This window comes from Gastrolobium bilobum, unplaced genomic scaffold (genome assembly GCF_033153095.1).
Source record: "Gastrolobium bilobum isolate Gb01-03AN ecotype WA unplaced genomic scaffold, APGP_CSIRO_Gbil_v1 utg12160, whole genome shotgun sequence".
NCBI lineage: Eukaryota > Viridiplantae > Streptophyta > Magnoliopsida > Fabales > Fabaceae > Gastrolobium > Gastrolobium bilobum.
Window position 1 is genome coordinate 297,099 of NW_026898262.1, and position 25,804 is coordinate 322,902.

At 36.2% G+C, this 25,804-nt stretch overlaps 1 protein-coding gene across 3 annotated transcripts in view; it reads left to right on the top strand.

Moving 5' to 3' along the window:
* The first annotated feature begins 7,104 nt into the window (after positions 1-7,104).
* Positions 7,105-25,804, top strand: part of LOC133314287 (protein SABRE) — a 50,697-nt gene continuing 31,997 nt past the window's right edge. For all 3 annotated transcript variants that reach the window (XM_061515734.1, XM_061515735.1, XM_061515736.1), the window contains exons 1-9: positions 7,105-7,175; positions 10,373-10,484; positions 10,885-11,145; positions 11,425-11,690; positions 12,319-12,541; positions 17,721-17,891; positions 18,003-18,080; positions 21,572-21,823; positions 22,812-24,917. In XM_061515734.1, coding sequence (XP_061371718.1) covers positions 7,105-7,175; positions 10,373-10,484; positions 10,885-11,145; positions 11,425-11,690; positions 12,319-12,541; positions 17,721-17,891; positions 18,003-18,080; positions 21,572-21,823; positions 22,812-24,917 — 3,540 coding nt within the window. The remainder of the gene's footprint in view (positions 7,176-10,372; positions 10,485-10,884; positions 11,146-11,424; positions 11,691-12,318; positions 12,542-17,720; positions 17,892-18,002; positions 18,081-21,571; positions 21,824-22,811; positions 24,918-25,804) is intronic.

The window sequence follows — 25,804 nt, forward strand, 5'->3', positions numbered from 1 at the left end:
ATCTCGAATAATCTTGATTCCAAGAATCTGTTTTGCAGGGCTGAGGTCCTTCATTGCGAAGGATGAGCTCAACGCCTTCTTCAGGGCGACTATCCTCGATTTGTCTTTCTCTACAATAAGCATGTCGTCAACATATAACAACAATATCAGGAAATCTTCGGCCTCGTACCTCTTTACAAATACGCAGTGGTCGGCTTCTGTCTTCTCAAACTTATGATCAATCATGAATGATTTAAATTTCTTGTACCACTGCCGAGGTGCTTGCTTCAAGCCATAGAGGCTCTTCTTCAACTGACATACCAAGTCTTCTTGGTCTGGAGCTCGAAATCCTTCAGGTTGCTCCATATAAATTTCTTCTTCTAAATCACCGTGAAGAAATGCTGTCTTCACGTCCATATGTTCTACCTCGAGGTCCATTGAAGCTGCCATAGTTAACACAGTTCGGACCGAGGTCATATTCACTACAGGAGAAAAAATCTCCTCAAAGTCTACTCCTTTCTTCTCATTGTAGCCTTTCACTACAATCTGGGCTTTGTATCTCGGCTTCTGCCCGTTCTCTTCATTCTTAATCTTGTAGACCCATTATTTTTCAAAGCTCGTATTCCTTCTGGCAACTCGGTCAGCTCATAAGTCTTATTCTCGTGCAGAGACTTCATTTTGTCTTGCATTGCCTTTTCACATTCTTCTTTCTCTGAGCTCGTCACAACCTCATCATAACTCTGAGGCTCACCCGTCTTCAACTACAACGGTGTATTCATCATATGGGTATCTTGTAGAGGGTCTTCTTTCTCGAATTGGATATCTCAGTTGTTCTTCAGCTTGAGAACCCGGTTCATCATTCTCATCCTGGATCTCATCATCAACTCGGACCTCATTGTCTTGGTCATCTTCAGCGTGTTGCTGGTCGTCATTTTCTTCATTCTCTCCCCCTGCTTCAGCTCAGACAGGAGGGATGGGTTCTTCATGTCTGACAGTAACCCAGACTTTGGGCTCCGAGATGTCATGAATGTTCTCATCTTCATGAAAGATCACATCTCGGCTTCTCACTATCTTCTTATTGATTGAATCCCAAAGTCGAAACTCAAACTCACATCTCGGTGAACCAAGATAGATGCATTCTTTTGTCTTTGCATCGAGTTTTGCCCTTTCTTCTTTAGGGATATGCATGAAAGCTCGGCATCCAAACACCTTCAATTCATTGTAGGCCGCTTTTCGACCTGTCCAGACTTCTTTTGGAATTTCTCCTTCAAGTGGCCGTGATGGTGAAAGGTTGATAAATTCAACAGCAAATCTGACGGCTTCTCCCCATAATGATTTCGGTAACCCAGCATTGGATAACATGCTTCGTACCTTCTCTTCAATTGTTCGGTTCATCCTCTCAGCCAATCCATTCAACTGTGGAGTCTTGGGGGGCGTCTTCTCAAGTCGTATCCCGGCCGCTCTGCAGTACGCAGCAAATGGACCGCAATACTCACCACTATTATCTGAACGGACCACCTTCAGTTTCTTGCCAGTCTCCCTTTCAACCATTGCATGGAATTCTTTAAAGGATTGGAGTACCTGGTCTTTAGACTTCAACAAATATACCCACACTTTGCGGGAATGGTCATCAATAAATGAAACAAAATACTGAGCTCCTCCAAGGGATCTTTCCGACATGGAGCAGACATCAGTATGGATGAGGTCAAGAATATACCTGCGTCGTCTGGGTTGATCTGGTCTCACAAAAGAAACTCGGTGCTGCTTTCCAGCTAGGCAGTGCGTGCAACTCTCTAATGCTTGTCCTTTCAACCCGGTCAGTAATTCTTTCTTGTTCAGGATCTGAAGCCCTTTATCGCTCATGTGGCCGAGGTGCTTGTGCCATAGCTCTAAGCTAGGTTCATCTCGGACAGAATTGGCTTCTCCGTCATTGATCTTTCCTTGCATCACGTACAAGGAGCCTGCCTTCTTACCTCAAGCCACGACCAAGTTTTCCTTGGCTAGTTTCCATCTAACACTACCAAAGTAGTTCACTAACCCGGCATCGTCAAGCTTGCCTACTGAGATTAGGTTCAAACGCATGTCAGGTACATGCCTCACATCCTTCAACACAAGTCGACATCTGACATCTGTGGTGAGGGTTACATTACCGACACCAACAATCTTGCTGGTCACTTGATTTCCCATCTTCACGACTCCAAAATCACCACCTCGGTAAGAGGAGAAAAAACCTTTGTGTGGAGTAACGTGGAAGGAGGCACCGGAGTCAACAATCCAGGTGCAATCATCATATGCAACATTCAAATAATTATCCTCACCAAGGAGGAATATCTTGGCATCTGGGTTGGCAGCCACTGCAGTGGTGCTCTTGTCTTCCCTCTTCTTGGGAATAATCTGATCTGGCTTCACAAAGTCGTTCTTCTCATCATTCTGCAGGGTCCAGCAGTCTGGCTTCTTGTGACCTGTCTTTCCACAGTAAAAGCACTTCAACTCATATCTCGGCTTTGACCGACCTCTGGACTTTCCTCTTCTATCACGATCTCGACTCTGACTCTTGTTTCGTCCTTGGGAGTCGGATTTCCCTCTGTTCTCAGCAACGTTGGCCTCAGACGTGCTCGAAATACCTCGTTCTCTTTTTCTGGCTTCTTCGCCCAAGAGGCTGTCTGTCACAACATCCATCTTCAATTTTCCATCTGGAGTCGAATTATTCAAGGTCACCACCAGAGTATCCCAGCTTTCTGGCAGCGAGCTCAACAGCAGCAATGCCTGCATCTCGTCATCAATTTTTATCTCAACCTTTGACAGCTGATTCACAATACCTTTGTAGGTGTTGAGGTGTTCAATCATACTCATGATGTCCTTGTATTCAAGCTTCACAAGTCGGCAAACTGGTGTGCTTTGTTCCTGAGAGTCTTCTTCTGAATCATGGACTCCAGCTTCGTCCACAACTCGTACGCGTTCGTGAACTCGGACACGTGCTCAAAAAGGCTCTTGTCAAAGTATTTTCTGATTATAGCTACCGCTTTACGACTCTGAATCTGCCACTCCTTATCGGTTTTCCCTTCCGGTCTCTTATCAAGGATAATGGGCTCTTGTAAATCTTTGCAGTATAGATGATCTTCCATCATCGGTCTCCAATAGGTGAAATTGTCTGCAGTCAGCTTGAACATGTCTCCATCATTGGTTATGCCACTGGTCTCCATCTTGTCTCCTGCATAACCCGTCGAACTCGGGCTCTGATACCACTGTTGGGAACTCGGTTCCCTCAAACTCGGCTCAGGGGCCTTTCTTTGCGGAAGTCAGTCAGCAAGATCCTAATCTCGGATCTCGGCAATACCTCGGCCTGAATTTCACCAGGTCGAGCAGCGCAGCGGAAATTAAAACAAAAAATCTCAAAATAGGAGAGAGAGAAGGAGAACACAACTAGATTTAACGTGAGAAAACCTTCTCCAATGAAGAAGTAAAAGCCCACGGGACCTAGTCCAGATCAAAAAATTCACTATGAAAATAATGGTTATAAAGAATTAAATACACCAATGTGGTGGTTAGCTCAAACTTTTCAATAATGGTGATAATCAAACTACCCTAGAGATGTTTCACTCATACTCTCTCTAGAGATCTCTCAAATGCAAAGCATAAAGCTTTGCTTAAACAATTTTCTCTCAAAAATCTAATCTCTCTCTTCTAACCTAGCATCCACCCTCAACTAATGAATATATAAAGGAGGTGGAATTTAGGGTTTAAGGTTTAGGGTTTTTGGGAAACCCCTCAATGGGATTGGGCTTAGCATTGAAGGAGGAAGCCCAACAACTTTTTTCTTAATATCTTATATGTGCTAAAATATGGTGTATAATTGTGAAAGATTATGTACTATAGGTTGCTTAGACATATTAGTGAGATTTTCACATATTAATGTTTTTATGAAGGGTTCGTTTTTTCTGTAGTTATTGCAGATAAGTTATCTGCAGTAAGCCTAATACGACGTCGTTTTGGGACGGAAATCATGATGTTTTTGTAATTTTAATTTATTTCAGGATTATTATAGTCTTTATAATTATAATTTTTTAATTTTTCAATCCCAAAACGATGTCGTTTTGGAAGTAAATGCAGATAGGTTATCTGCATTAACTGCAGAAATATTTTTTCCTTTTACGAAATTGAAATTTAGAAACAATAATGACTTTTATGAAAAAATTGTAATACTCAAATTCGTCCTATCTTGAGATTAAGTCACATTAATAAAAAGAATTTAAAAAACTTACAAACTTTAAAAAGAAAAACCATATAACAATTATAATATAATAACTTTTGGCTTATTTGGTGGATATGATATAAAAGATAGTATATGATAGAATATGATATCATGGTCTTATCAATTGTTTGGTTAGATAACATCACATAATAAGCTTAATATGTTAATAACATTTTCCCATTCTTTTACAAGATATATATACTAGCACGAGTTATTGACAAGCCGAGTTTTGGTTATATTTTGAATATACACATATATTTTATTATTTTTAAAGTTTATAATCAATTTTTGCTATTTTTTAAACTTTTTAATTAAGTTTTTAAATTCTAACCTAATATTTATTGGCTACGATGGGAAAAATGTGTATCATTTTAAAGGACATAAAGTTTTGTCATTTTAAATGAGAGAAAGAGATAAATCATAGGAGAAAAAATGAGTGAAAAAGTTTTAAAGATGTGAGTCCCACTTCTTTGTAAGAGTGAAAGAATATAAGATGTGTCATTTAAAATGACACAATTTTTTCCCTTGTTCTAATAGTAAGAATTCAATTATTTAGGGAAAAATATTTATCATTTTAGGAAATAAATTATTATGTTATTTTAAATAATATAATTGTGTTTTAAGATAAGAAAGATTTATAACGGAATGAAAGATCATTATTGAGGGAGAGTGGAAATTAAATAAATAATTTTTTTAATTTAAATATTAAATAAAATATTATAGTTTCCACTAAAATGATATAATATTTTTTCTTTAAAAAAGAAAAAAAATTCCAATAAAATTAATTATACTTTTTAAACTCAAAATAAATATTTCAAATATTTGTTTACCAATTTTTTTTTTCAAATACTCATGGGGTGTATTGGATTGAGATTTTAAAGCATTTTAATGGATTATTTTTGGACAAAAAATCCATTGATATTCTATTAGGATTTTAAAGGATTGAAAAAAAGTTATGCGGTATTTAATTAGGATTTTAAAAGATTATTTTAGAGTCCGTCCAAATCCGATGGTATTCAATTAGGATTTTAAACAAAGGAAAAACAATCTCGTGGTAGTAAAAAATCTTATGATTTTAATTGATTTTCTATTGGTGTGGATTTCGTAAATTTTTTTAATAAGAAATATAAATAGGATGTCTCTCTCACAATCTCACTCTAACCCATAGGATTTCTTGAGACTTATCTACTTCAATGTCTTCTTCTTCCTTTGGTGGAACAACTCGCTCGAAATCGAGTTCCGCCATGGAATTTTCGTCAAAGTTCAAAAACAACAGATTTTTGAGCGATTTTCATCATAAAACAACCTAAAATAACAACCCAACAAGATTTTAAAATTCATCTAAAAAATAGCAGATTTTGGAGTAATTTTTGAAAGTTTAAAAATAATTTTTCAAGCTATTGGTCATGATTTTTCTTGGTACAAAAATATATGATTTTTGTATTAAAAAACAACATAAAATAGTGGGAAAATAGCAAGGGAACAAAAACCCCAAACCAATTTTCATTTTACCTCAATGAAATAAGATTGATTTAAAAAAAAATTGAAACTTTTATAATATGGACCCTATGTTTCATAATAATACATTTATGAATGAAATTTCTTCGCTACAGGAAATGATTTCGAATAATTTTTTTGTCAACAGATCATTAAAAAATTATTTTTTAAAACCTCTAAAGCAATTTAAGATTTCAATGTATCGATTGAAAATAATATGAGAAATTTTTTTAAACTTTCATGTAATAAAACCTAGGAATTTAGATTTAAAATTTTCTTGGAATACTCAATAAAAATATGCCTATGATATATGGTTAGAAAATTCTCATCACGTAGAACAAAAATCCTAATATTTACAAGATCAATTGCAAAAAATTTCAAATGAAAATTTATCATAAATTTTACTAATTGAAAAAATTATATTACGTTTTACTTTTTTTTATTAATATCTTTGCATTTCTTTGTTAAATTTTTTTATCGACTCTTGTAATTTTGAATATTTGTTACAAATTATATAATTTTTTAAAATCTTATAAATTCATATTGTCCTTTTAAATCTTATAAATTCTATTAAAATAAAAAATCTTTAAAATTTCTCCAATTCTGAATAGTCTTTTAAAATTCATAATATTTTTTATCTTAATTTTTTTTTTTTAAATCTTAATCCAATGCACTCTCTTTAAATTTCAATATCAACAAGTCCAAGGAGTACCCATCAAGAAAAATAAAAAAAAAATAAAAAATCAAGGAGTGACATAATCATACCTTGAGCCACTCCACTGCAGTAGAGATCGCATCCAGAGATTGATCCATGCGCAAATTTGCGCGGAAAAAACCAACACAAACTACTAACCGCCACTGATCGTTGAAATTTTTTGCCCTTTTGTTCGTTTTACTGCATAGATAGCTCCGTAATAGGTTCGCTTATAATAAATTCTTTTACATTCAGCGAATCTCGTCGCACGCTTCCCCAAAAACAACCGCGTGCCCCCCACGCTGTCTCTCATGTACCCGCGTCGCACCTGATGATTAGTCCCATTTTCTCTCACTAACACTAACCCACTGTCTCCATGCCTTGTATCACCGAGCACCTCACGGATCGGATCTGAGCAATCAAAGTATAAAGATCAATGATCGCTTCCGATCGCGACGGTTTCAAAGACCAATTCCGGTTCCATCTACGAGCCATTACTCCTTTCCCTTTCTAGGGTTCTTCTTTTCCTTTTTTTTCTTCTTCTTGTTCTCCGTAATTATTTTCGCGCTCTTTGCTATGGAGTCACGCTACAGGACCGTGTTCATGTTTCGTCTAGCGGAATTTCGAGAGCATGATTGAAATTCTGCCGTTTTACGTTGAGAAGTGGTTTTCCCCTTCCAAAATGGCAGCTTCTCCTGTCAATTTCCTCTTCGGATTCTTGCTGCTTTCTATTATATTGTGGCTTGTGTTCATGTAAGTCCACAGTTAATTTTTTATTTTTTTTTCCTCACTGCAATTTCGTGTATTCGGCAATTTCTTATTACTGTTAATACTTTATTTTTGTAAATTAAATTTCAAATGCTTGTGGCGTATGTTTAGGTCGAGATCAATTGGAATAGAGTATTTTTAGCTACTTGTCTTACACTTGAAATGGTTAGTGATGATTTAAAAGGCTTGTTTGCATGTTGAGAAGTATTGCAGTCTACAGTTGGTTGACTAAGGGACAACGCAACCGGTTAAGTATATAGTCAAAAGGGGAAGCGTTCTAGCACTTGTACTATAATTCTTGTTTTCGATGTTTATAAAGGAGTTTAAGTTATCTGGTGACTAAAATTTTGGAGAGTATTTTCTGTCATTCTGTGTCCAAGTAAAGGGAGTTACTAAGTGCTGCCTTTGGAGCTGTTGAACAGTAATATGGATGCCAATAAGTAGAATACATGATTTGACATTGAAAACATGATATCTTTTCATCAATATCCAATATCCTTTGTCTCAATAAGGGGCATTATTGTTGGTCTAAAAGACAAATCTTTTTGGAAACTAGGATGTTTGAGATGTAATGCAAAATCTGCTTCATGATGCGATTGTCTTAAGAGTGCCAAAAATTAACTCTTGAAGAAGGGAAGTTCATGAAAAAGATAAATCTTCTTTGCTAGGTGCACTTGACTTCAATCTTCTTTCTACCTCCAAGATAAGAGGGTTTGGTCCTTCAATTCCTCTGGATCTTTCACATGCTTGCCTATTTTCGAACACTTGGTTACTAGTAAAAAATTATTGTTCTTAAATCTAACCTTTTTTTGGAAGGTCAAAGTTCCCTCCAGGAGGTTAAAGTTTTGTTTGGACTTGTAGTTTTGAATAGAATTAACACTAACTCTGACATTACTTATAAAAGCTGCTCCAGGTATGCTGGACATGTTCTACATCCATTGTGAATGGTCAACACTCAACACCCAAATAGAAAGTAGTTGGGCTGTAAAGAAATAGACACCTACTTGCCCCAGAATTTTCCTACCTTGTCTTGAAAACTTCGCAAGTTTGGATAACTTGATTAAAAAAGGGAAGCTCAACGCAGAAGGCTTTGATCATTATGGAGTTTGGGGAGAATCATATGTACGTAGCTTAACCCTGTAAGCAGAGAGGTTATTTCTGCAGCTAGAACCTGTGACCAACAGGTTGCAAGGCAGAAACCTCACTGTTGCACCATGCACCAAGGTTCACCCTCTACTGGAGAGTTAGGGATGTGCATAATGTCCAAATGATCCAAACCATTTTAAAAACTGAACTAAACCAATATAAAAGACCTTTTTTTTTAAAACAGTTCAAAAAAACTATCCACTTCTTAATTATGGATGTGGTCTGGATATCCATTTATCAAATGGTTTGGATATGCTGGATAACCAAACCATATCCATTCCCCCCCTTCTTTCAACAGTTTTTCTTTAACAGTCTTCAATACCTTACACCCAAACCCGAGTCTGCTCAGTGATCTCATTCCTCTTCCTTATCCGAAGGATGTCGTAGAATTGAGTGTTGTTATACCTTACGCTCATTGATCTCATTCCTCTTCCTTATCCTAGTGTGACTGACGAGTTATCCATCGCCAAAAACTCATCGATAAGGTTCTAGGTATCATATGTGAAGCGAGAAAGACAATGGTTTAAGGTTTCGGAATTGCAGTAGTGCTCCTGAAGGCATTGATTTTAGCCTTGAGGTCGGGTAAATGGTTCCCAAAAAGGCTTTAATATTTTTCTTGTTCATTATATCATTTTGATGTTGGGGAAAGATATTTTTTATAATTTTAATTTATTTTGAGATTTTATTAAAATCATGTAGTCGAGGTAAATTTATCTTTAATAGAAATATTAAACCCTTAAATTAAATATAATATTTTTTTAAGGAGCAAAACCAAACTTAAAGATATATATTTTTTTGAAATAATAGTTTTATTTCAAAAATTTTGTGCAAAAAAAAATAGTAAATTTTTTTATTTTATTTCAAAAAATAAAAAAAAGAATTTATTATAAAACCGGTTTTGAACTTGATAACTGGTTTATAGTTCATAACCGGTTTTGAATTAAAACCGGTTTTAAATCAAAACCTGTTATTAACCATAAACCGGTTTCAAAACCAGTTTGGACATTTTAAAATCCGGTTTTAAAAAAGAAAACCAGTTTGGTTTGAAAACCAAACCGTTTAAAACTGGTTTGGTTCGGTTTTTGTCAAAACCGGTTATGAACCGCTCCATGCACATCCCTATGGAGAGCTTTATACGTGAAAGATAATTATTTGGTGTTGGAAAATTCTCAGATTTTCAAGAGTTGTTCTCAGTCTTTAGATCTTGTATGAGATGGGATTGCTTTTTATGGTCTCTCTATGGTGCTTAGTGCATGATTACTTTAAAGGCGTGTTCCTAACAGCTATGCAAGGGATTTGGGATATCTCTCTAATTGATGAGTTTGTTTCTACTTTTGATTGTTTGTTGTCTAACCCTCTTGCGTTTATCTTGCTCTTTTTCTCTAGTCACTTTTTCTTCCTAATTTTAATAAATTATCTTCTTTACATAAAAAGCAAAGAAAAAAAGCTAAATACGTAATTTTATTACACTCCACTTTCATCTTAGCAGTTTATGTTTTAAAATACATCTTATTCTTGATAGCCTGTTACTTTATTTGAGGGTAAACTTGTCCTCTATTCTTTTAGGGAGTGCCTGTTGCCATTCCAGTTCAATTAACTTATATTTAAAATATCCTTCTTCCACTTTGTTAATCACACTAATAGTTTAAAGAAATTATATAAAAGTTAATTGAATAGGAGTGGCAATTGACACTACCATTCTCATATGATCCAGAGAAATTGATTGTGACAACATGATTTTTTTTTTTTGGGAGGAGAGAGGGGGGTTTAACAAATCCTATTGTTAAGAGAAGGGTACTCAATGGGGGTGATGTCCCCCTGTGGAGATGTTTGGGAGGAGTACCCAAAATTCATCGTCAAATTATATCATATTGATGATTTTTTTTTTGCAAATTTGCCATCTTATTTGGCTTTTTGCCCTGGTACAATTGATATAACATTCTATGGTTTACAGTTTAATATTTTTTCCTATGAATAATTCCTTACAGACTTTGAACCATCATGTTCCTTGATTTGGATTATGCATCTTATTACAGATTTGCTTCTGGGTTGCTGGCTTGGATTTTGAGCCGGATTTTGGGAGCATCTGTTGGATTTCGTGTTGGTGGATGGAAGTGTTTGAGAGATGTGGTAGTGAAGTTTAAGAAGGTTTTTCTTTGCCTTCATTCACTGCCTTATTTCATTGTTTAAATTTTGAAGGCATTGTTTTTTTTTTTTTAAATGCATTTTATCAGGATTCTGTTTGAGAGAGTGAAATTCCCTCAGTGTTGGGATTTTATTGTGATATTAGACGATGTAAATATTGAATGACTAAATCGTTTTATCCCTGCCATTTTGTGTAGGTTTATCTTAAATAATTTTTCCCACCAAGTTTTCCCTCAAATTGATTCAGCCGATCTTCGTTTTCTTTATACAACTGCACCTTGTGGATCCTAGTTAAAATCCTCTGTTTTTATTCTACTGAATTGTCATTTTTGCTTCTGTTATCAGACTAATGTCTTTAAGGGCTCATGGCAATATATTCTGTTGATTTATAATATATGTACAGGGTGCTGTTGAATCTATATCTGTTGGTGAAATTAAACTCAGCTTACGCCAGTCCCTGGTCAAACTTAGTGTGGGTTTCATATCCCGGGATCCAAAGCTGCAAGTGTTGATATGCGACTTAGAAGTTGTTATGAGGCATTCAAATAAAAGCCCCGGGACAAAGAAAACTCGGAAATCCCGTGCTTCAGGCAGGGGGAAGTGGATGATTGTAGGCAATATTGCAAGATATTTATCAGTTTGTGTGACTGATCTGATTCTGAAGGTGTATATCTCTGTAAAATTGTTTTGTTCTGCTTGGATAGTGAAACACATATTGACTTTAATTTCATATGCTGCGATGTGTGTGTGTATAGAATGCCATATATTTGAAAAGGATGTTAGATCATCAAATGGAATCATTATATTAATGAATAGAATAAATTTTAACACACTGTCTAATTATAAGTTTAAACTAAGTTGTATTATATTTTCTTTTTGTTGTTTCTATTGGGATCTTATTATAATTTTTTTGTTCACTGCAAATCTCTCATGAACATTGCAGACACCAAAATCTACTGTTGAGATCAAGGAGTTGAATGTGGATATATCTAAAGATGGTGGATCCCAGTCAAATTTGTTAGTTAGACTACAAATACTACCTATTCTTGTTCACATTGGTGAACCACGGGTTAGTTGTGACCAGTTATCTAATTTAAGTGTTGGAGGATGCAGTTCTTCTTGCCAGGCATCTGTTGCTGCTATAGAAAGGTCTTCTGCTCCTTTTATCTGTGAAAAGTTCTCCGTCTCATGTGAATTTGGTCATGATAGGTATATTTCTTCTGTATATACATTCTTTTTAATATTAATCTTGCACTTGTCTGAGTGCTGGTTGGAAAAGAGGAAGTAGATTGTGTGCAACATGATCTAAGCTGTCTGGCGCGTAACCCTTACAGTTGGAAGGCGATGGATCTTTTCAAGGGAGAAACTTCAACTATAAGTGAGATCCCAATATACATATGGTGCAACACTCAGTTGTACACTAAAATAATAGAAACAAATATAGCATGGTGGAACTCATATTTTAAAATACCAAATCAACTATCAGTTTCTTCTGGTTTGGTTCACAAGTCTGGTGGTGCACCATGTGTACCTAAGAATTTTTCCATCTATAGAATATGTCAAATGGAACTTCCTTCTTAATCTAATATTTGTCTCTGGTCATCTATTGCTTTGCTTTGAAAAGAGGTTCCTTTTTATACTTGGACTTGGTTTGCAGTGCAGTTTGTGTAGAAGTCTTAGTCTTGTTATTCACAAAAACATTCACTTGTTCTTGCATTTTGTACTGCTGCAGCTGTTGTACCTAATTTTAATTTGGATACTCATTATTTTCCTGACTTCTTGTTTCTATCCTTATATGGCTAGTAGTTTAATTTTGTCTTCTTCTTTTTGGACATAGGGAAGTGGGTATAATTATTAAGAATGTGGACATTTCCAGTGGAGAGGTCACTATGAATTTGAACGAGGAGATGCTTTTGAAAAGTAAGAGTTCATCAGAGTCGTCTTCTGGCTCCAACAGTATTCTAGGGTCACATGCTGGTTCTGTGAGCATAAAAAAGCCACAAAAGAAGCAGCAAACACTTGAAGCCTTCTCCAAGTACAGTTCTATGTTTCCTGAAAAGGTTGTGAATTTAAACTTCCTGTTTCTGAACATCGCACATATTTTTTTTCTATTACTGAGGGAGAAAGAGAAAACAAATGCAAAGGATACAAAATCCTTTCAAACAACTAAAAACACAGCCAACCATGAAAGAAGCATAGGAATGCATCAATACAATAATTCAAGTATATTTTACTTCAAAGTTATCACCTATTGAAATTTGAAACTAATTTAATTTCTTTCATTATCATTCATTTTTAATTTCGTAGGGACATCGTTTATTTTGATTGGATATCAAAGGATCAGAGCTATAAAATATATTATAGTCAGCAGGACAAGCATCTTCATATATTTTGCTTGAATATATTACTTGTGTTTCTTCTTTCCTTCTAGTTGGCTTGATTGGAATTTATTCTTTTGGTTGCTCTTGATGTCTAGGGTCCTTGCCTCAATGCAAGGCGCCAGGTCATCACCTCGATTTGGTGACAAGTAGGTCAGGGTTCTATCATGCGGATAGGCGAGCGTGGCGGGCAAACACCGCCCAGTGGTTAAAGATGTGATTGGGAAGCTGTAACATGGGAAGCTGTAACATAGGAACCCTAAACCTTAACGGGTAAATTGAGGGAGTTAACAGATGCTTTTGCCAGAAGAAAAGTGAATATTGTTTGCTTGCAAGAAACTAAGTGGGTTGGAGAAAAGGCCAAGGAAATGGATGGCACCGGTTTCAAGTTGTGGTACACAGGTATAAACAAGAGTCGAAATGGTGTTGGAATTATAATCGATAAAAGTTTCAGAGATAAAGTCGTTGACGTCAAAAGGAAAAGCGACAGGATTATTGTGATTAAACTTATAGTAGGTGAATTAATTTTGAATATCCTCAGTGTGTATGCACCCTAAGTTGGATTGCAATCAAATGATAAGAATCAATTTTGGGAAGACTTGGAGGAGGTTATGAGGGAGATACCACGAGAGGAAAAGATTTTCTTAGGTGGAGATCTTAATGATCATGTTGGTAAAAGCAATGGAGGTTTAGATAAAATTCATAGAGGTTTTGGCTATGGGACGAGAAATGAGACTGGAGAAGATATCTTGAACGTTGCACTAGCCTATGATTTGATGCTAGCGAACACATTTTTCCGAAAAAAGGAGTCACATCTTATCACTTATCATAGTGGCCAAAATCGTAATCAAATTGATTTCTTCTTGGCTAGAAGAGAAGATAGGAATTCTTGTGTTGACTGCAAGGTTTACCCTGGAGAGTGTCGCTACGCAACATAAGCTGGTTGTTCTTGAGTTTCGGTTCAACAAAGTACTTAAAATGAGGAAAAGTGCTCAGAACACAAGGATATGATGGTGGAAGCTAAAGGAGGAAAAACAATTAGAGTTCAAGGAAAGGATGTTGCATGAAGGACCATGGGAGTGTGTTGGAGGAACAAATGAAATATGGAATGAGATGGCTATGTGTATCCAAAATGTGGTGAGGAGGGTGTTGGGAGAAAGCAAAGGAAATGGATTTGTGCAAGAGACAATTAAATAGAAGAAGGAATGCTTTAGATCTTTGCATAAAAGTCCCAATGATGAGAACTTGCAAAAGTTTAGATTGGCAACAAAAAATGCAAAGAAAGCAATGCGAGAAGCTAGAGGCAAGGTTTTTACCGATTTGTATAAAAATCTTGGGAGCAAGAATGGTGAAAAAGTATGAGGGATAAGAAAAGTAAAGACCTCACCCAAGTTAGATGCATCAAGGATGAAAATCAAATTTTTTTGGTAAGAGATGAAGATTTAATGAAAGATGGATGAACTACTTTAACGAACTTTTTAATGGAGATGGCGATAAAAGGGAGGTGGACTTGGAGGACGCTTATGATGATTTGAATAGAAGATTTATGCGTATAATCAATACACATGAAGTTAAGGAGGCTTTAAAGAGGATGAAGACTAATAAAGCCTTGGGACCCGATGGTGTCCCTATTGAAGTGTGGAGAGGCTTAGGGGATGTGGCAATAAATTGGCTGACTAATCTTTTCAATAAGATTCTTCATACAAATAAGATGCCTGATGCTCGGAAGAAAAATTTGCTTGTGCCTATTTACAAAAACAAGGAAGACATTTATAATTGTTCTAACTATAGAGGCATTAAGCTTATGAGCCATACTATGAAGTTGTCGGAGATAGTTATTGAACATCGTTTGAGGAGAGAGACCAAGGTTTTTATAAATCAAATTGGATTTATGCGAGGAAGATTACCACACAAGCCATTTTCTTGATGCGACAATTAATGGAAAGATATTGAGAAAAGAAGGACTTACATATGGTGTTCATAGACTTGAGAAAGCATATGATAGGGTCCCAAGAAAAGTTTTACGGTTGGTTCTCGAGAAGAAAAAAGTATCATCAAAGTATGTAAATGCAATCAAGGATATGTATGATGGGGCTACTACATGTATGAAAACTTGTAATGGAACGTCAAGTTATTTTCCTATCACGGTAGGTGTGTACCAAGACTCGACTATAATTTCTTATCTCTTTGCCTTAGTGATGGATGAACTAACAAAAGACATTCAAGAGGAAGTGCTGTTGTTTATGCTTTTTGCAGATGATATTGTGCTTATTGATAAGATCAAATACGATGTTAATACTAAACTTGAATTGTGGAGAAGCACTTTGAAGTCTAAAGGATTCATGTTAAGCCGAAGCAAGACTGAGTATATGAAGTGTGAGTTTTCTCTGGTAAGAGATGGAGATCAAGGTCAAGATGTACCCAAGAAAGATGCTTTTAGATACCTTTGATCAATTTTGCAAAAAAGTGGTGAGATTGATGAGGATGCAAATTATAGAATTAGAGCAGGATGGATGAAATGGCAAAGTGCATCTGAGTTTTTTTGTGACAACAAAATTCCCCTTAAGCTAAAAGGAAAATTCAATAGAATAGCAGTAAAGCCTGCAATGTTGTATGGAGCTGAATGTTGGCCAACACATAAGCAATGTGAGCATAAAATGGGAATAGCAGAAGTGAGGATGTTAAGGTGGATGTGTGGTTATACGAGGATGGATAAGATAAGCAATGAAGATATTGGACGAAAGGTAAGAATAGTACCGGTGACTGAAAAGATGATGGAACATAGATCCAGGCGGTTTGGGCACGTAATAAGACGATCCCTGGATGTTCCCGTAAGAACAAAAGTTTGTTACCAAGAACTTGACACAAAGAGAGATAGAGGTAGACCGAAACTTACCTGAGGAAAGGTAGTTAAACAAGACTTAATGGAGTGAGATATAGATTGACGGACAGTGTGTCTTAGGACGAAATGGAGAAAAGTTATAAGCAGGGTGGAAGGATAGACCCATTGTTATTCCTATGTTCCAGATGGTCTCTTTTTAGTCCTTCTCCTCTTTATTCCCCCCGCCTTCTTTTCCCTTTCTTTTCTTTTATCTTATTTTCCCCTTTCCCATTTTATTTATTTATTTATTTTTCATTTATGATTATTATTATATTTTTAATTTTTTTTTTCAATCTCTTCGTATCTATCATTGGGTTCAACTACCACCGACCCCAATTAGCCTGGGTTAAACTTCAAAGGTGATGTTGATGTTGATGTTGCTCTTGATGTCTCTTAGAAAAGGAATCTGATGGATACTGGTTCAGATATTGCAGGACTTTGAAAATGTAAGTATCATATTCACTATGGCTACTGGTATCAGTACGATAGCAGTAGCTGTATGTGCTGATTATACCGAACAGAAACAGAAAAAACAAAAAGAACAAGATAACAGGGTATTCGAGAGACCGTGTACTCTCCCTATTCACTCTCAGTCACGTTTTACTTTCCCTCCTTATTCTACTCTCCTCTTTTTTTATATTTTTCTGTTACAACAGCTTTCCCTTCTAATTCCCCAATGTCCCACTTGTTTGTTATATCACCTAGACCTACTTCCTAAAGTTCTAATCTCCTATGGCTCTTCATTCTGTACACTTTAATAATAGGAGGCTTCCTAACAGAATCTCTCAGCTGACGGCTCCCTTGACATTTTTTTTGATATGTTGTTACTTACTGAAAAGTATTAGAAGACAGCACCTCCTTTATCTTTGAGAACAAAGTGGAGGAAGGTATTACATCCAGGAAATGTATCTGAGATTCTTAAAAAACAAAAGAACAAACAATATAGTTCTGAAAAGTGAAAATATAGAAACAGTTGGCAGCCTTTCTCAAATCTGAAGAATTGGATATTATCTTTCTGAGTATTTTCATCTATGATTCTTTGCCTTGACATTCTGGTATGATTTTGTATATTTTCCACTAACATTCAAGCGTGAATGTTAGTGTAGCACTTCTAGATCTAGGATCTTTTCTTTTCCAGATTAATCTTCTTTATGTTGTGTCTAGGTTCAGTAGAATGAATGAAATGTACTTCTCTCTAATGTTTTCTTCTTTTATCAAATATCAACTAAAAAATTGTATAGGTGTAATTTTTTTTTTATGATGAACTTTTGGTGCATTGATTTCATTGTCCTTCCAAATTAGTCTAATCTTTTTTTTTTTTTTTCTCTAAATATCATTGTCATCTAGTTGTTCCTTATCTACCATTTTTATTGCCATTATGTTTAAGTGTAACCAAGTCAGAATGTTGGTAACTCCTATATTATTTGATTGTGGAGAATATTGGTCCACCTAATCAGAAAGATGTATTCTATCATAATTTTATCTTTCCGGTGGGTTGTGTGGTGTAGGATGTGTCTTTGTACAGCTTCGCCACAACTTTATGCTCTTTATGTGGTGCTTCGGTTATGGGTTTTCTTGTTGTGGATAGCTCTAGTTTTTCAAGCAACTTTCATTTTTTTTCAGAAATATGAAGGGTAGAGAAACTGCCTAAGTTATGATCTTGTTGCTTCAAAGTCTTGATTGTTACTGTTTATGGCTTGCTGGACACTAGAATTTGGCTTTTGGGCAAAATGTGGTTCCTTCACTTGTAAGTCTCTCTTGAGTATGTGTACGTGTTCTTGGTGATTTTTGGTTTCCTTGAGTAAATTTAATTTGGAAATCTGGGGCCTTATTGAAATTCAAAGCATTTATCCACTTTATGCTGCTTGTTGATGATCAGTTTTGGTTATATTTGTTTTATCAAAAGTAGCTTTCAAAACGGTTTAAAAGGTTTGTTAAATTGTTTTAATGTCAACTGTGGAGTTGTTTTGTTATTGATAGGTCAGCTTCAATCTACCAAAGCTGGATGTGAGTTTTGTGCATCGTGAAAGTGGTCTTTCTATTGAAAACAACATCATGGGCATCCAATTGAAAAGCACCAAATCACGATCCACTGAGGATGTTGGGGAGAGTACACGCGTTGATTTTCAACTGGAGTTTAGTGAAATTCATGTAGGGAGTGTGACTGTTGATTTTGGTGAAGATCTTGCTATTTGATTTCCACTTTTCAGTTTGCTTTTTTCTCTTGTTGATGAGTTTTCTTTTTCCTTATTGATATTACAGCTTCTCAGAGAAGCTGGTTCTTCCATCCTGGAGATATTGAAGGTTGATTTGGTCTCTTTTGTGTATATTCCAGTGCAGGTAAGTTATTTGCAGTCCTCATAAAATAGCTCTTGCATCACGGTAAAATTGGTATTCCTGTTTAGTCCACCTGGCAAAATATTCTTAAAATTAAGAACGACAACACTGTAAACATAAGGGTTATACTTTATGCAGAGAAATTCATTGCAAAGCTAATTGACCGTTGAAGTCTTGTATCACCTTTAATTACCACCTCGGAATTTTTGGTGGCTACACGATGGCTAGTTTTATGCTTGAAATTATCATGCAACGCCACAAAATTTTGTAAAATAATTTCTGCTGAAGATTAAATGTAGATGGCAAATTTTCAATGCTCCTATAGTAAGAATCAGAAGTTATTGCACCACTGGTGGTTTTATTTGATAGAGTTTTCTCTAATTATAAAGGAAAGTGCCAAGAAAATAAAGGAAAGAAAGAGAAAATCTGGAAGAGAGAATCTGTGGAAAAACTTCATACTGAATATTATGACAATCACACAGTGATTAGCTACATATGGCTCTACTTATAGAGCTATTCAAGCGTAGCAAACTAATAACAAATATCTAACTTCCTAACTAATCAATCTAACAGAATAAGTAAAATGATTCCATACACTCTGATGTACAGTAAGCATAACAGGACCAAATCAACAATAGCTACACATAGATATTACCAGTGAAACTTATCTCTAATATGCCCCCTCAAACTCAGGAGGTATGGAGTCAAGAGATTGAGTCTAGAACTCCGAGTTTGTGTCTTAAAAATTTAAAGTGATTAGAAGGCAGAGGCTTGGTGAGAGTATCAGCTAATTGGGCTGTTGCTGGAACATGGGAAACCGCAAGCTGCTTGGCAAGGACCTTCTGACTAACAAAGATGTCCAGCACCATGTGTTTGGTCCTAGCAGGGAGAATTGGATTGTGGGAAGCTAAGGTTGTCACACAACACCAAGGGAGTGGACAGAGGCAAACCTATCTCCTCGAGAAGAGATTGAATCCAGAGTATTTCTGAGTAGGTCAGAGCAAGGTTACAGTATTCAGTTTCATTGCTGGACCTAGCCACCGAAGTCCGCTTCTTTGACCACCAGGATACCAGGTTAGGTGGCCCAAGAAAAGACTAGCCTAATCTGTATCACTATATGCCATGAGAGAGGAAGGCTGACAGAGGGAAGCTTTTTGCAAATGCAGACGAAAAGTGCGGTACCTAAGTATCCTTTTCATTATTTTCCAGTGTTCATCTAGAGGTTGTGCCATAAACTGGAAAACCTTATTAACTGCAAAAGAAATTTCTGGCCTTGTAATAGTGGCATACTGCTGTCCTCCCGCTATAGACCACTAATGATGAGGGTCTTCATGGAGATGAGATCCATGCTTAGAAAGCTTAAGAATCCCTTATTTTAAGGTAAGGACTGAAGGGAATAAAAAAGAAACAGAAAAAACCCCTTATCGGATGGCATGGGAGAAGAAATGACCTTTGCATCTTGCATATTGGTTCGTAGGGATGTGCATGGGTCGAACCAAACCGAATTGGTTTAAATGGTTCAGTTCAAAACTGGTTCGGTTCAGAAGTGGTTCGGTTTGGTTGGAAACGGTTCGGTTCGGAACCAGTTCGGTTCGGAACCGGTTCGGGTCGATTCTATTTTGAAAAGAAAAAAATTTAAAAATTTAAAAAATAAAGTAATAAAAATCAATTTGGTTCGGTTTGGAAACGGTTTGGTTCGGTTCAAAATGGTTCGGTTCTTAAACTAGTTATAAAAATTTGTTCGGTTCATGAACTGGTTCTTTAAAAATCGGTTCGGTTCATGGTTCGGTTCAGTTTTTTGGTTATTTTGCACACCCCTATTGGTTCGGACAAGTAATTCTCCAATGTACTTAGATTAGGATAGAATGAGAGAACCATCAGGCTGCTTCTTAACCTCAACACTTAGAAAATAGTCCAAGGTACCCAAGTCCTTGAGTGCAAAGTTAGAGTAGCCTCAACACCTAGAAAATAGTCCAAGGTACTCAAGTCCTTGGGTGCAAAGTTAGATTCTGGATATAGGAAGAATTAGTCCCTGTAATTATAATATCATCAACATATGCTAAAATGTAGGTATGCCTGCCATTTTCTTGGTGAAAGAATAGTGAAGGATCACATTTGCTGGAGTGAAACCCAAGAAGCAGAAGAGAATGCCATTTTATTGGAGAAAGAATTGTGAAGGATCACATTTGCTGGAGGGAAACCCAAGAAGCAAAAGAGAATGCTTGAGCTTGTCAAACCAGGCCCTTGGGGCCTATTTGAGCCCATATAGTGCCTTGTGCAGTTTGCACTCAAGAGTTTTGTCAAATGCTTCAAACCCAGGTGGTTGAGTCATGTAAACTTCTTCCTCTAAGTCTCCATTGAGGAAGGCATTGTATTTGTTGATGTCAAGTTTCCTTAGAGCCAACCATGATTAATAGCTAGAGTCAACATGATCCGAACAGTAACAAGTATTACAATCGGTGAGAAAGTTTTGTTGTAAACGAACCCAACTTCTTGGTGAAAGTCCTTAGCAACTAATCCGACCTTGTACTTGTTGATAGAGCCATAAGGATTCTCTTTTATCTTGAACACCCACTTGCATCCAATTGCTTTCCTGTTAGAAGGTAAGCTAACAAGAGACATGTATAGTTAGGCTAAAGCCTTATATTTAGTTTTCATTGCTTCCAACCAAGGGGGACTATTAAGTGCTTGTTTGATTGAGGAATAAATTTCATACTGAATATTATGAGAATTACAAAGTGATCAGCTACATATGGCTCTACTTACAGAGCTATTCAACCATAACAAACTAATAACAAATATCTAACTTCCTAACCAATCAATCTAACAGAATCAATTAAATGATTTCGTACACTTTGATGTACAATAAGCATAAAAGGACCAGAACAACAATAGCTACACATAGATATCGTAAGTGAAACTTGAATAAATTATGAGTGAATATATATGTATACTTGGACTTTAGGAAGTTTGCCTATGTACTTTATAGAAAACTGCTGTTTCTTTATCATTAAGAAAGGCAGCTATCAATTGAATTGGATATTATTGAAGAATGACATGATATAATACCCTAACCTAATGCTTCCATTGTACTAATAATTAGGTCAAGTACTAGTACTATCAGTAGGGGCCTAAGCCCAATAGCAATAAGACTAATAACCCTATTGCTCCAACAGAAAGATTGGAAAAATGAATACAAAGAGGATAAACCTTTTCTCGAAGTAAAAAAGAACCAAGGTGTCTAAAAGGAAACAGAAGTTTGAAGAAAACTGGAACTTTGTTTTTGGGCACAGAGATAACTTGAGCTTTAATGTGCTTATGTTTATCTTTTTTCACATGCTGCTCAAATCTCCCCCCCCCTTCTCCTTTTTTTTTTTTTAATAATCTTTCGTTGTTTTATTATTATTTTTTTATTTGCAGAGTTCGAATATTCCTTTTTGTATTTGCTGAGGTAACTTATTACTAATGTTATTGGAGTGCTTTCTCTGCATCAGCCAATTTCACCTGTTAGAGCTGAAACTGAAATCAAGCTAGGAGGTACTCAATGCAACATCATAATGAGCAGGTTGAAGCCTTGGTTGCTTCTACATTTGTCTAAGAAGAAAAAAATGGTACTTGGAGAAGAAGCTTCTGTTGTTGTAAAGCCACAATCAAGCAATAACAAAGCCATCATATGGACATGCAATGTCTCAGCTCCTGAGATGACAATAGTGCTTTTCAATATGGTTGGTTGTCCAGTGTATCATGTAAGTATTGTGCTTACATGTATTTCTCATTATTTTAAGAAGTTACCAAATAGTGTTAGAAAGTTCAAGCATTTCTTGGGAACTGCTTCCAGTAAACGCTAAAGTTTCACATTCTGTAATGTATAACTAGTTTCATTTCTAATGTAAATTTTTTGTTTGGTATCTTCTACTAAATACATAATTTTTCCTAATATAGATAATAGGAACAGATCATGATTCTGTTGTTGAAAAGTGCTTAAGTGATGATTTTTACATGTAAAATCTATTGGTGGTTTGTTTTATATGTTCGAATCTTAAATTCCTTTCTACGAAGTCACTATACCTCCAATATTGATAACTCTCGAGTTTTGGATGTATTTATCCTTGTTTTGCTTTTTTTTTTTTCCCTTTATGTTACGTTAAATTAGTTATGAGGGCAAGCTAGAGCAGTGATTAAGTTGCTTCTTTGTGATTGAGAGGTGTCCGAGTCAAATAGCAATGATTCGAAGCACTTTACACTATTTCAGAAACCCAAGGACTCAATCGTATGGATATGTAAAATACAGGATTTCCAATCCTAGCAGGATTGGGGGGGGGGGCGGATACTCAATTTCAAGTGAGTAAACAGAATTCTATACTCGATCTCATAGATCCATATCGAATTCTGTGGAAAGCCGTATTCGATGAAAGTCGTATGTACGGCTTGGAGGGAGATCTTTCATATCTTTCGAGATCCACCCTACAATATGGGGCCAAAAAGCCAAAATAAATGATCTTTTAGCCCCTCTAAGTTAAAAAAACGAATTCTCCCTTTCACGCTCATGAACCCAGGAAACAACCTTTTTCTAAAAATTATATGGATAAGGCTGTGTGGAAGGATTTTCCTCACTCCTACCCTTGCAAGTTGGGGTTTCATGGGAAGTAGTTTTTTTTTTTTTTTTTTTTTATGTTAATTTAAGTTGGTTGCGTAAAAAAGATTGACATCCATTTTAATGCTCTCCAAATGTAGGGTTGCTCACAATCATCACATCTGTTTGCAAACAACATTTCAAATATGGGGACTACATTACACATTGAACTTGGAGAGTTTAATCTTCACTTGGCTGATGAATATCAAGAATGCTTGAAAGAAAATGTTTTTGGTGTGGAATCAAATTCTGGCTCCATTATGCACATTGCGAAGGTTAGTTTGGATTGGGGGAAAAAGGACATGGAATCCGAAGAAGATGGTCCTAGGTGTAGACTCGGTTTATCAGTTGATGTGACCGGCATGGGAGTTTATCTAACTTTCAAGCGTGTAGAATCACTCATATCAACAGCCATATCCTTTCAAGCTCTATCAAAAAGCCTATCTGCTTCAAAGAAAAAATCAACTCAGAGCCAGGGGCATTCAGTAAAACCTTCGGGTAAGGGAATTCAGTTGTTGAATTTCAATCTTGAAAGGTGTTCGGTATATGTATGGGGTGAGACAGGCTTAGAAAATCAATCTGTTCCAGATCCCAAGCGAGTTAATTATGGTTCACAAGGTGGTAGAGTTATAATAAATGTGTCAGCAGATGGTACCTCACGCAATGCATACATAATGTCTACTGTTTCCAATGAATACCACAAGCTAAAGTACTCTGTCTCTCTTGAAATCTTTCAATTTAATTTGTGTGTGAACAAAGAGAAACAGTCCACACAGATGGAACTTGAAAGAGCCAGATCTGTCTATCAGGAATACATGGAGGAAAATAGGCCAGTAACAAAGGTGGCATTGTTTGATATGCAAAATGCTAAATTTGTACAGCGTTCAGGTGGCCTTAAAGAGGTTGCTGTCTGTTCTCTTTTCAGTGCCACTGACATTACTGTGAGGTGGGAGCCCGATGTACACCTATCACTAGTTGAACTTGTTCTCCAGCTGAAGTTATTGGTGCACAACAGCAAGCTTCAGGAGCATGGGAGTGAACACATGGGAGATGTGTCTCATGTGCGAGATGCTAATTGGAAAAATGAAACTACTGTTGAATCAGGGCATCTTGAAAAGCAAAAGAAGAAAGAATCTATTTTTGCTGTTGATGTGGAAATGTTAAGTATTTCAGCTGGGCTAGGAGATGGAGTTGATGCTATGGTTCAGGTGCAGTCTATTTTCTCTGAGAATGCTCGTATAGGAGTGCTACTTGAAGGACTTATGCTTAGTTTTAATGGGGCTAGAATCTTCAAGAGTAGCCGGATGCAAATTTCTCGAATTCCCAGTGTCTCTGCCGGTGTATCTGATACAAAAGGACATGTAGTCACAACATGGGATTGGGTAATCCAAGGTCTTGATGTTCACATTTGCATGCCATACAGATTGCAGTTGCGTGCTATTGATGATGCCGTCGAGGATATGTTACGAGGTTTGAAGCTCATAATTGCTCTTAAGACAAATTTAATTTTTCCTGCGAAGAAAGAGAGCTCTAAAGTCAAGAAACCTAGTTCAGTACAATTTGGATGCATAAAATTTTGCATACGCAAGTTAACTGTTGATATTGAAGAGGAACCAATCCAGGGGTGGCTTGATGAACATTATCAGCTGCTAAAGAAGGAGGCTGGTGAGTTAGCTATCCGATTGAACTTTCTAGATGAATTTATATCAAAGGCAAAACATGGTCTTAAATCTACTGACACCATTAATTCTTCCCAAGAAAGAAAAATTTCTTTTAATGATGTTGAGGTTGATGTAAATGATTCTTCTACTATTGAATCCACGAGGGAAGAAATTTATAAACGATCATTCCGATCGTATTACCGGGCATGCCAGAATCTAGTGTTAGCTGAAGGGTCAGGTGCTTGTGGAGAAGGTTTCCAAGCTGGTTTCAAACCTAGTACTTCGAGGACTTCTCTTCTTTCAATATCTGCATTAGATTTAGATGTAAGCTTGAAAAAAATTGAAGGTGGAGATGCTGGGATGATTGAGGTTCTGAAGAAGCTTGATCCTGTCTGTCTTGAAAATGATATACCATTTTCCCGACTGTATGGGACAAATATTATCTTAAATACGGGTTCTATTGCGGTTCAGCTTCGGAATTATACTTTTCCTCTTTTCTCTGGAAGTTCTGGTAAATGTGAAGGTCGTCTTGTGTTGGCTCAGCAGGTAAGATTAAGAATTCTCATTGCCTCCCATTCTTATATATAAACCAATTTTTTCTTATGCTACGTAGAAGGATTGCCCTTACCCTACTCTCGCTAGTCGGGGTTTAATGGGGAGTGGTTTATTGCATATTCTGGTAATCCTTTAGTTAATAAGGTCCTGTTAACATACAGAATCATGAGCTTGAAGGGATGCAGTAAATAATTAACTGTTACCAGAGAGAGAAATAAATTCAAAGACCAAAATACTATCCTTCCAGAAATATCAGATTGTCATACTTGGTCCCTCATGATATTAAGACAGTGAGCAGTCCAACAGCAGAGGATGTGATACCCTCCCAAAAAATCCACAAAATATTAAAACTAGATAGAAACGAAACACACACCATGGAATCAGAGTTTTCCTATCATTCTGTATATATCCAAAAAAGAAACTCTCCGAGATAGCTTTAGCTGAGCACCAAAAAGAAGCTAAAACCACCCCCTTTTTTCATAGAAGAGCTAACAACTAAAGAATATCCTTGAAAATTCTTGCATTACTTTCGAACCTCGAAATTGGCATACGAGAAATTGATTCATTCTGTCCAGAAGTTTCTTAATGGCCTACTTGGCCTTCAAACTTAATCTTTCCTCTCATCATATTGACCCCATTTTAAAGACCTGAATATTTGTTTTTCTTCTTTGGCTTGGGTATAATAATCATTTTTTTTAGATGGATATGTTATATGTTGAATGACAGTGAAGTATGGGATTTTAGCATATATGTTGTTAAGGCTTGCTTCTGAATTATGGTAGAGATTATAGTATCGAAATCACATCTAATTAGTTATTACAGTTTATTTGTATGTCAATTAATAGCAGCAAAGTACAATAATATGATTTTGAAATTTT